Raw genomic sequence first — 12,555 nt, 5'->3', positions numbered from 1 at the left:
TCTGGTCATTACAATGTAAGCAATTTCAATGGAAGCAACCATCCCCAACCACCACCCCCTCCTCTGCTTGGCTGAGCTTGTCCTCACTCTCAGCAACTTCTTTCAACTCCTCTAAGAGGGGTTGCCATGGGTACCCGCAGGGGCCCTAGTTAGGCCTGTCTCTTCATGGGGTACATGGAACATTCCTTGTTCCAGTCCTATTCTAGCCTCCATCCACAACTCTTTCTCCAACACATCAATGATATCATTGGTGCTGCTTTCCTCTCTCGTCAAGAATTGGAAAACTTGAATTTCACCTCCAATTTCCACCCTGCCCTCACTTTCACCTGGGTTATCTCGGACTCCGCCCTTCCCTTCCTCGACATTTCTGCTTCCATTTCTGGGGATAGGCTGGCCACTGATATTCATTACGAACCCATCGACTCTCTCAGATCCCTGCATTATACATCCTCATACCCCATTTCCTGTACAGACTCCATCCCATCCCCTCAGTTCCTCAGTCTCCGTCGCATATGTTCAGATGAGGTCAACTTTGACAAGGGAGCCTCCGAAATGTCCACATTCTTTCTCACCCGAGGATTCGCTAGCTCTATCGTTGACAGGGCCCTCAATCAGGTCCGACCCATCTCCTGCACCTCTGCCCTCACCCCTTCTCTTCCCTCCCGCAACAGCGATCGGGTCCCCCTAATCTTCACTTACCATCTCACCAGCATCCACATCCAAAAAAATCATCAGATGCCATTTCCGCCACCTCCAGCAGGATGCCACCACCAGACACATTCCCCTCCCCTCCACTGTCTGCCTTCCGCAGGGACCATTTCCTCCAGGACACCCTGGTCCATACTCCTTCACCCGCAACAACGCCTCACTGCCCGAGGGCACCTTCCCCTGTAACTGGCAACATCTGTCCATTTACTTGCTCCCTCCCCAGTATCCAAGGGCCCAAACATACCTTCCAGGTGAAGCAATACTTCACCTGCGCTACCAAGAATCTAGTCTACAGCAATCGCTGCTCACAATGTGGTCTTCTCTACATTGGGGAAACAAAGCGCAGACTTGGTGACCGCTTCGTAGAACTTCTACGTTCTGCTCGCAAAAAAGACCCTGAAATACCTGCTGCCTGCCACTTCAATGCACCACCTTGCTCCCTGGCCAATATGTGTGTCTCTGGCTTGCTATAGTGTTCCAGTGGAGCCCAGCACAAGCTGGAGGAACAAGACCTTATTTTCTGCTTGGGGACCCTACAGCCCTCCTGACTCCATATTGAGTTCAATCATTTTAGGGCCTAAACTCTCCCATGTCCCAGCCCCCCACCCCACACACTAGGCCTTGTTACCACATAGTGACTAACACAGGGCGTGTGTAGTGGCAAGCTAACAGTCCCCATTAACAACTATTCATCCTCCCAGCCTGATCATTAGCAACTCCTTGGTCTGTCCAACTGTCTCTCTTTGGGCTCTATCCTATCGTTTACAACCTACCCGACCCACCTCCCTGTTTTCTGCATATAAACTGATCTTTTCCCAGCCACCATCAGATCTGAGGAAGGGTCACCGGACCCAAAACATTAACTCTGTTTTCTCCTCCACAAATGCTGCCAGACCTGCTGAGCTTTTCCAGCAATTTTGTTTTTGTTCAATGGAAGGAAATTCACAAGCCACTCCCCTTTGAATTATAACAACCACCCATTGACAGAATAAGAGTGAATCTCTAAGATCCAGCTGTTTGGGACAACAGGTGCAAGAGTAGGCCATTTGGCCCTTCAAGCCAGCACCACCATTCATTATCATCATGGCTGATCATCCACAATCAGTATCCCGTTCCTGCCTTATCCCCATAACCCTTGATTCCACTATCTTTAACAGGGTGAAACAGAGATAATTAATCCAGTGAGCTGCACTGGAGGAGGTGAAATAGAAATTTAATTCTTCGAGCTAACATCATGGACCCACGAGAATTCACACCAGTAAATTATTTATTTTTACATTTTACTCTAATGCAATCTAACAACATGAAGGTCAAGCAAAGCAAAACAAAATTTCCAAACAGGATCAGTGCACTGACCAAGAAATCAATTTTTCAGAAGCAAGTTTGAAAGTAAGTCTATTTATCATCCTCTTTTAAAACATCTAAACTTAGTTGCAAACTCAAGAGAAAACAGTACGATAATTTTTGAAATGCAGTGCCAACTAACTGCTATATTCCAACAGGGACCTAAGAACCTTGAACATTTCCATCTGCCCTCCTAAGAACTATGAATACTGCTAAGTAAGGGTTGGTCAGCTCAAAGAACTATGACTGAGCTGTAAGTGATGTACAGCTTGCCACATGGAAGATGAATAACTTGCCCCCCACCTCCAACCAAAATAAAACAGACCCGAATAGACAAGTATTAACATATTGGTAAAATAGGCTCGAAATGCGTGGCGAGAATGCCCAAATTCTCCAGAGAACACCATCTGGAATCAGTTCAAGTTGGAACTAACGACAACGCTACCGCACCATAGCCCAAATACAAATTGCAGGTCTGGCCATATTTATGAATCCCCACAAGCTTCTCCAAGAACTCACCTTTGTCAATCCCAGGGCATGGTAAGATCCTTATGCTGCTCCTCAGTTTGTGAAACTCCGCATGACAACCCTTCCCATTTTCAGTAAAAAAAATTTTTTATGCAACTGCTAACCCAGCATTATTTCCAATACAATATACTTGCCTCTTTCTCAGTATCCCTTGATATACAAGTCCATTGGTTCTCCTTAACGCTGTATGCCCAGAAGTCTGCCAAATCTTGTGTTCCATCCCAACCGCCAAACAAATATACAGTTTCTGCAAAGAAAATAAGTCATTATTTAGGGATTTTTGACTGGAACTTTGCGCATAAATTTTGACAATCCAGTTCCAATAACAGCACATCACTGTTCCTCTGGGGTTATTACCTGAATGACAAATGCACTGACATAACAATTTGTTAACTCCAGGGTTTGTGTTCAGTCAAAATAAAACCAGTTTTATTTATACGCCATTCGACTGTCGCGCTCCAACACCTAGCCAACATTACTTCTTGCAATGCATGAGATAAGATAGTGACAAGGTTCAGGCTAAGGGTTTAGATCAATGAAAAGGCCACACAAAGACCAAAATGTAGAAAAAGCAGTGTATGTTTCAGAGTCACTGCAGCACAAAGCCTTTATAAAGGTATATGAAAAGGGGACAGGGACAGAATGAGAGAAAGAAAACTGGGTTTGGGGGGGGGGGGGTTAAGAGACCGAGCGAGCGCGCGAGATAACCGGGAGGCAGAGGTGTGTGGTGACAGTGTGTGTACGTGCACACTGGCGGAGACGGGGGGGGGGGGGGGGGGAGGAGAGAGAGAGAGAGAGACAGCGAGAGCGCGCAGATGTGGAAGGATGGATGTAGTGAGACATTGGGTGGACAAAGACACGATCGGGGGCGGGGGGGGACAGAGGGTGGGAAGAGGCGAGTTTGGGTATTATTGTATTACTTTTACTACAGTTTGTTGTAGTTCATTAACTCCAATTACCCTTCAAAAATAGACATCTTGTGTTTTGATTTTGAGAGCCTTGAACATTGATGGTTTCCGTGAACTGTGAGAATCTAATAACATCACAATGACTAATTGAACAAATCTGGCACAACACAGACTTCCTTTTCTCACTGTGAGCCAAACTCAAACAAACAAACAAACAGTCAGCAGACAAGACTTGTCCTCCACAACCTCATCCAGGCTGGGCACCAATTCAACTTCGGATGACCTGCAACTGCTTTCTTTAAAAGAAAACTATATTATGCTGTCCATTCTCTAAATAATTGTTGCAACTGTTGAATTTTCATAAACCCATCAGTTTCAGTACATCTTTTCCCCCATTACCTATTTTCTCCTTTCCTGTGTTGAAAACATGGAGTCATCTGAACATCTAAATTCACAGACATCAATGGCAGTCCTGTGTTTATATTCAAATAGTTACTCTTCGCTCACCCAAATGCATCGTGTTGCATCAACACCTCCATTAACCCAAAAACTCTAATTTGCTAGAAAACAAAACAAATATCAGTTCACCCCACTGACACATCATGCACCATCACTCTTAATGTCTCATTACCCCATTTGAAATTCTTGTCATTTGCAAGTCCTTGCCCCTCTACAGTTCTGCCATCATCCACAATCCAAGACAGATGATCAACTCTGGCCTGATGTGAATCATATCCTCCTTTTGATCAGTCATCTAGCAGTAAAGACTCGCAACTCCCTTAAGTATCTTCACTTGCTGTGCTCCCATTCCGCCTTGCAAAAAAACAGGTTCGGAAAAACATGATTCTATTTTCAATCAGCTCTCATTTGCTGCATTATAGCTCATCATAGTTTCAAGCTTTTCTGGATACTTGACTAAATTAGAGGTACAATGGAAAACCTACGTGTCTGAAGCCAAGTAGTGAGTGTTGACAACGAGTGGTGCACATTACAACTGAGTCCAGCTTAAAAGTTTGCCTTAAAAAAAAAGTTAGCTTCTTCCCTAAGGTGCAGACTTCATTCTCTAACAGGCTGAATTTTCTTACTTGCTGAAACCGACTAAGTTATTAAGAAAATACATTGAATGTTCACCAAAAGCCTGCCCATAGAAAGTTAACTATCAGATGCAATTATGATACAAATTTTCAATCACAACAACATAACCATGAATTGTGTCAAGGCTGCCTTGTGAAGCACTTTAAAAATTGTTCTCTGAAAGCACAATTTCAAGTGAAAAAAAAACAAAACTTGCAAGCCTATGTAACAGTGAGAGAAGGAACCTCAACAAAAAAAAACCAGACAATGGTTAAAATTTGACTATGTATCACAGGCAAATTCTGAACAGGCTAAGCAAGTTACGTAAAAAGAAGTGGATTGCAAAAGAATAGAACTAGCATGGCTACTGAATCTGGAAATGAAAAAAGGAATACATAGTTAGTTATAAAATTTAACAATGCATGCGGGCTAGGACGTAGAGCTTGAAAATATTGGAGTAGCTTATATGAGGACACACCAACTTCCTACAGAAACAATTTTCTCTGTTCTTTAATGTGCATTTAAGACAGCGGCAGTTCTTGCGTTGGCTAGATAATACCTCCATCATTCAAGCAATCAGATTATCAGGCCATGACCACTCTGCCACTGTGGGTGCAATCTTGCAGCACTGAAACCACCTCTAGTCTTTCCCTTTATTACAACAACTAGCTTCAAAAATATTTCATTGCATGTTATCTTAACCCTGTCACTGAGATAACAAGGGCAGCAAATGTTAAAAATGCTTGATTTAACTAACTGTAACCTTAGTGAGAAATAACGTGGCAAGCAAGCACACAGATGGAAAGACAGTTAAAGAAAGAAGAGAAAAACCCACAAAAGTATCAATACAAGAGATGTGTCAAAAGTGTCCAAGATGCAAAGAAACAAGAAACAAATCAGGTGGTATCATACTCAGTACAACAGGTACTTGTTTGCTTTCTCTAAACTAAGACACAAACGCAACAGCTGCATTAAAGCTCAGCTCCCATGTTGGTCTTTAAAAATAACCAAGCTCACTCAGATGTTTCTGGACAGAGCTCAGCATGTAAGGGAAATTCTAACAGTAGTTTTGAACCAAAGCGTCCTACCGTGGTTTATTGCAGCTCGCATAATTTAGTGTTAAGGTAGAACAGAAATAAATGAACATTTTTAACAGGCCTCTTCTTCTTCTGAAACGGACTACAGATTCAACTGCTCAAGATGAATCAGATCTGATATGGTTATATTAACCAAGTAGCGTCTCCAACGTCACCACCACTATTTATTTATTTATTAATGATGGGAGATTTCCTGTTATTTCTCTCAGCCATCTTTTTTAAACACGTCAGAATTGATCTAAATGCTGGGCTATATTTCCACCCAACAGACCCAGAAAGCAGCTCCTGAGACCAAATACACATTCATGAAACCAAAATTATCTTATGAAAATATCACCTTGATTTTTTTTTGAACAGATAATGCTGATTGATTGAGCTTCCACGCCCTTCATTGAAGCACAATCTGCTACATTGAAAGATGTGGTTCTTCCTACAAAATCTTAAATTGATGACCTGATGACTGTTCTGATGTATAGTCAAGATCTCATGACATTCTTGAAGCAGCAAGGACCGTGTGGTTCCCTGGCCAATGTAATTTGTTATGGCCAAACAATACAATGTAGCATTAAATAAAGAAAACACAATATGCAATCACGCTGCCAAACCAGATTAAACATGGGTCATCACGAAGTATTATAGTGGCTTGATATTGCCACGTCTGGATGATTTGGAACTATTCTCTTCAAAGTGAAACAAGTGGATAATTTCTGATTCTGAGCATCTACAAAGAGCAAAACCACGTTCAAGTGTTGGGGTACAAACTTCAAATTACGAAGCAAATATCACTGGCATTTTGTGGCTGAAGTATCTCCACAGCCCTGAATGCATCAAGTTACTTTTAACACTAAGAATGTCTTCACCATCATTTGAAAGTATAGGATCATGTTCTAAAACCTGACCAGTAAATAATGTGACAAAACTTCAATTCTTTGGTGTCAATATTGCAGTCATTCTAATAGTCATGCTCCTATAAATGGCATAGATTTTATGTTATGCTTTGCCCCAAGGCTTCCCGAAGTAAGCAGCAGGACCCCAAGTGGGGCTGTAAGGTGGAAGTTAAAGTTAACAACTCTAAGACAACGACCGCTGACTGCCTCAAGTTTCTTCTCCAAACACAAAATATCCAAGTTTTTCTCTCCCTTCGTCCATGCCCAATTTTCACCCAGGAGTCACAACGGTTTTCAAGCCTCAGAATAACGTTACAGTGGGAAACGTTTGCGAAACAATGCTTTATCTTCTCGGTTACCTGTATCTATCATGAAATTTAATGATAGTTTGCCGTTCAAATATCTTAAATTCATATGTACTATGCTGTTAAGTTATGGAACCAATTATAAGTCAAGCCTTTTAAAGACTGGCAGAAAACAACAGCTGTCAAGAGATAAATGCAGTTTAAACATAAATTCACTGGATAATAGAGGAAACGTCAGTTTCAAAAGGGGGATGTGTTGAATCTACCATGAACGCTCTTCATCTCTGAACTAGAAGCAGCTCACAAGCCTAAGAAAATGGAGATTTTCTTCAGAGTTCCCTCAACTCAGCAGACAGCTGTAAGCTTATATTCTTCCATGTACCAGTCTCAGAATCTAGAATTAGCTGCACAATGCATCAAAAATCAACCAGAATTTTTCTTTCACAATTGCATGAAAATTAAACACTGTTTGATGTCTTGCATTTTTGAAAGAAGACTATCCATGCCAGTGGGCAGCCACTGTACTGGACAGCTGTTAATGATGCAATCACTCTACTTAATTTCAAATGACATCAATACTGTTATTAATGGCAGCAGTGCAGCTTGTTCCAGTGTAGGTCGTAGATTGCAATGATTGCAACTCCAGATGACCAAGAGGAGGATTGATAATTTTTGGATTGAGACTCCTCACAGAATTAAAGATGTTTTATTAAACATTATTTCATTGTGACAACAGTTCTATTCTGTCACAAAATCAGAAATTCAGTTCTGAAAACTGCTCCCAATTATAGATATTTATAGTTCAAATACAGTCATTTTCAAGAGAAAGATCAGAATACAAATCAGCCTGAATTGTTGTGAAGTCTTCATTTTCCCTTGAGGATTTTCTTTGATTTCTCAACAAGGCTAGCCATTCATCCTGGCAGACAATTCAAAAGGAGATGAATCATGGCCATCTCAAATGAGACTCTATGCAGCCAACTGCACATAACGCTATTACAACACACTGATTCCCTGCCACCTCTCTATTCCACACCCTTCCTGTCAGTCGCCCTCTAAATAAAATTATGCCCCACTGTCATACATAACCTACAATTATAGGTGCAAAAATCACTTTTCATGCTCTGATGCATTCAAATAGCAATTTCCAATACAGATAATAGCTAAATCTTCAGTGTTGACATGGATTACCTCTTGCATGGAACAAACAACAGGATGCTCTCAGCCATTCAACGACAATTTCACAGAGACTGTAAGAATTTATGAAAGTGGTAAAATTAAGGTCTAGTGTTTTATTTAGCAACTGTGTACATTTTATCTTCAACCCACATCCCTGGCCCAAAAAAAATCATCAACACTGCAAAGAGAGCCAATTATGCTCACTCTACTGGTCCGGTTAGGTGCATAATATCCTTACCTGTTTGAACGTCAATTACCATCTGATGACCTCCTCTCATTCCAGGTCTGTTGTCGTCTCCATCACCTGGCCAAACATAGAATCACAGAATGACAGAATCCTGACAGAGAGCAAAGAGGCCATTCAGCCCATTGAGACAGCACCAACCATTGAAAGAGCATCCACCCAGGCCTAGGCCCATACCCTATGCTCATAACACTGCATTTACCGCAGCACCATTTAGCATGGCCAATCCCACTAATGAGAACATCTTTGTGCCAAGAAACCAGAGCACCTGGCAGAAACCCACACACATGGGGAGATTGTATAAACTTCACACAGATCATTAGCCAAGGCCACAATCAGACCCTGAGCCCTGGCACGGTGAGGCACCAGTGCTGGCCACTGAGCCACCTTAGCAAAGCTGATAAGCCCATTGTGCAGTCTAAGAATAAAACAAAAATGTGATTAATTTTCCAGGAATTGAACTCTGCATGGCAGCATTTAAGAAAACCCACGCACCAAAATTTCACAATGTACAAAGTTCACATCTGTACACATCAATACAGCAAAAAAAAAACGTGGTATTGTGTGCCAACGTAGATTTTAAATTAAACTTGTCATATCCGAGAAGGAATATAACAAGTTCATCAGACAGTCCATTAGTCGGGAAAAATTCCGTCAGAATATCTGTGGGGATACAGGCTGTTCCTCGAGATTCAGAAAAGGCTTGGCAGCTTCGCACTAGCTGTATTCAATTTCAGATCGTGCAATTCATGATATAAAAAGGGGTGCAAAAAGATAACGAGGCTGAGATTCTCTGGAGGCGTTGCCAGCCGTCATAATTGTGGAATTATAAACACCAAAAGCCAAATTACTACTCATTAGTAAGTAGCACTGTTGAAGAAAGCTCAGTAAAGTGACAGATACACATAATTTGAATCTGGGGAGGCAATGTAGATAAGAGTACCGAGGGAACACTGAAGAGTCCACATAAAATTTCAACTTGTCTAAAATGGCAGTATCAGAAGACTGAAAGAGCATGAGCAAATGAGGAAAAGGAACATATTTTCACCACAAGCTGGATCCATAGTGCAACAGAACTCCTACATTAAGCTTTTAAATTATACAAGCAGAGACCAAGAGGCATAGTGACAACTTGCTCTGTTGCCTACATGGTTTCTAAATTTAATGATACAAGGCCATGACAAAAGTAAATTGTGAAAAGGATAAATGAATGTACAAAGTGAAACAGTGTTAAATGAATGGACAAAAATTTGGCAGATGACTTATTATGTGGGAAACTGAGAGCTTATCCAATTTGCCAGGAGGGGCAGGAAACATTATTTCAACAGAAAGAGATTGCAGAACTCAGAGGCAGGAAAGGTTCTTGGGGAGCTCATATATCAAAACATGAAAATTCTAAATGCAGAAAAAGCTAACAATAGGAAGGCGAATAGAACGTATAAATAGGAATGCTTTTCTACACTTGCATAACGCATTATTAAAGCCACACTTGGGACTGTAAACAGTTCTAGCCTCCATACTTAAAGGATGCAAGAAATGTTAGAAGTAATAATATCTAACGACTAATTGACAGAAGGTTCACTGCACTGAAACCTGGGATAGCAGGGAAGGGTGCTACCTTATATGGAAAAGGTTGGACGGTTTTGGCTTGCACCCATTGAAATTCAGAAAAATGAGACGCCATCTTTTTAAAATGCAAGATTCTAACGAACTTGACAGAGTGAATGCCGAAAGGATGGTGCAGGAACTGTTTTTTTTTCCTCTCAGAAATGAACGAATCTTTGAAACTCTCTTCCCCAGAACACAGTGGAGGGGAATCATTAAATAAATTCAATGTAGATAATTCTGGAACATTATGGGAGTCAAAGGTATAGGGATTAAATGGGTAATAAGGAGTTGTGGCATCAATCAAGCCGACAATGATAGCTTTGAGCAGAAAAGCAAGTTTCTTTTTTTTTGGGGTGGGGGGGAATAACATTGTCCATATATTTATTCATTTGTACTATATTTATTCATTTGTACTATATTTACAAATAAAATTGAGTATTTGCAGGGTTAAATATGCTCACACAGATAATGACAGGTCAATTTTTAAAAATGTGTCTTTTAGTTAATCAAATACAATTCACAAGTACGAGTAGCTAAGGAAAAAGTTGGTGAACATTGTCATGGAACACAGCACTGGTTTGCTTTGAAAGAGTTGATTCCCAATCTCCTCAAACGTTATCATGTTATGAAGCTTCTCTCCATGGATTGCTTTCTATTCACACTCCTGGATGAACTGCTACCCAATGGTTTCACAATCTCTATACTTGCCCTGAAGTCTGAGCAAGCTTTTATTTTTAAAGGTTCACGTTAACCAATGTTGAGAGCTGCTGGTTTGCAATTATAAGTGGAATAGCTCTTCAGTGATTTAGCTTGCTGCATGTTTGGTTTTTCCAGTAAACATGTTAACGTCTTAATGAAACATGCAGCATTCGACCTCCAGGAGTTAATCAAATTCGCCTTTTGTGCGGTTTTGATATTTTCTAGGGTAGGAGCTGAGCTTTAGATCTAGCAACACTTTGTGCCCACTGAATTATTCTTTAGTTGGGCGGCAAAACTATATTGTTTAAGTTCGGATAACAAAAGCTTGTTTTATTTCCGAGTTATTGTCTGCCTGTTATGGACAAATTGTTCCTCATGTATGGAAGAGTTCAACTGACAGCTGTTATGAGGGTTAAAGACAAAAATAAGCGCCTCAGAATATTCACTGTTACCACTACACGTGCTTGACATTTCATGTTTCAAACGAGATCCTGTGATGCTCCAAGACTTCAGTAAAATTTGTGTTAGTGTGTGATAGCCCTGCACTTAAACATAAACATATGGAAAATGTGATCTATGTACAAACATCTTTTGGTTTTGCTATATAGTCTTGGCACTTCATCCTGACTTCCAAAATAACCTAAGAGTTGCTGCTTAAATATACATACCATTATAATTGCTTGGTTTACCTCCAGTTGATCCTTTGCACACAAGTGGCAAGTTAACCAAACATCATGTAGTTATGTACAAAAAACCCACAGTTCTTGGCTGTAATTTAGACCTGGTCCCACGCAATTCTCAGCAATGTTGAAGATTAATTTCTTAAGACCTGTCTCACTTACAGCTACTTCCGGCTTCATCTAGTTAACTTGCAACTGAAACTGCACACTGCTCAAGTTGAATTGTACAACGCCTCTATACCTTACCATTTATCAAATTATAGTAACTCTATTTTCATGAACCATAACTCATGAAAATTATTAGAACAACTTCACTTTTCAAACTGCCTCAATTCATCAAACCAAAACAAACCAACAAGTCGTAATAGATTTTTCTTCTGCTCCTTACCTTTGTTGCTTTGAGGAATGATCTGCGTCCATCTTGGCTTATATTCCTGTTGACTGATGTACTGATTAAACAAACCATCTGAAATGAACAGAAGAAATGTGTTTTGGATTTTATTGCACAGGGACCAAATTTGCTTTCTCTATTTTATATTTAACATCTTTGAGTTAACCTTTCCTCACTTCTTTCTCCTGGATTTACACTGTAAAATGACTTAACTGGTCAGATATTTAGATGACATGTTGCAGAGATACTCAGGTGTCATCTTCACAGGTGGTAAACATAGAATGCAACATTCATTTTGGAATATCAAAATACAAACTCTTCAGGATGCACTATTACAGGTTTTACAAAATTTCAGTTTTTTTAACCCCCTCATAACAAATTAATGAAACAAATAAAAGTGAAATACTCAAAACAGATAGCAACAGCAGTAAGATGGATATAACATATTTGATTAGACACAAGAAAGCATTACCTGGTTTGATGGTGAGTAAAAGAGAACTCAAACACCTAAACAGCCTACAAAATTAGGTCAGCTACCTATCAATAGTTAAGTAGATCTAAATAGCTTATTTTCTAAGCTAACCAAAAAATGCCAACTTTCTATTGGAAGCACTGGACACATCAGCAAGGCATGACCAAAGTTCAACGCTGACATTGTAACATCCTCACTCTCAAAGACACCTTATAGCTTCCCAAATTAAGCTAAACGTTAAATCTACTGGCTAACCTCAGTCTAAAAACCACACAGAGCTGAACCTCTTAAGCTCTGCCAAGTTGTGCAGACAATCAGTTTCACCAGAGACTACAAAGACATGCTAGCATGCAGAACGAGTGTTCCTTATCGCTACAGTTTCTTGTGTCAGGAGTCAATGCTGTACAATTGAACCATTCACCTGTCACGTG

At 40.4% G+C, this 12,555-nt stretch overlaps 1 protein-coding gene across 5 annotated transcripts in view; it reads right to left on the bottom strand.

Annotated features, from left to right (window-relative positions):
• The window catches only part of mkln1 (muskelin 1, intracellular mediator containing kelch motifs), a 128,384-nt gene that overhangs the window by 63,042 nt on the left and 52,787 nt on the right, over window positions 1-12,555 (bottom strand). For all 5 annotated transcript variants that reach the window (XM_048553780.2, XM_048553778.2, XM_048553779.2 and 2 more), the window contains 3 exons: window positions 11,650-11,727; window positions 8,269-8,334; window positions 2,715-2,827 (listed from right to left, as the gene is read on the bottom strand). In XM_048553780.2, coding sequence (XP_048409737.1) covers window positions 2,715-2,827; window positions 8,269-8,334; window positions 11,650-11,727 — 257 coding nt within the window. The remainder of the gene's footprint in view (window positions 1-2,714; window positions 2,828-8,268; window positions 8,335-11,649; window positions 11,728-12,555) is intronic.

This window comes from Stegostoma tigrinum, chromosome 25 (assembly GCF_030684315.1).
Source record: "Stegostoma tigrinum isolate sSteTig4 chromosome 25, sSteTig4.hap1, whole genome shotgun sequence".
Lineage (NCBI taxonomy): Eukaryota > Metazoa > Chordata > Chondrichthyes > Orectolobiformes > Stegostomatidae > Stegostoma > Stegostoma tigrinum.
The sequence above is the reverse complement of the archived record's forward strand: the minus strand, read 5'-3'. Positions and strand labels throughout refer to the sequence as shown.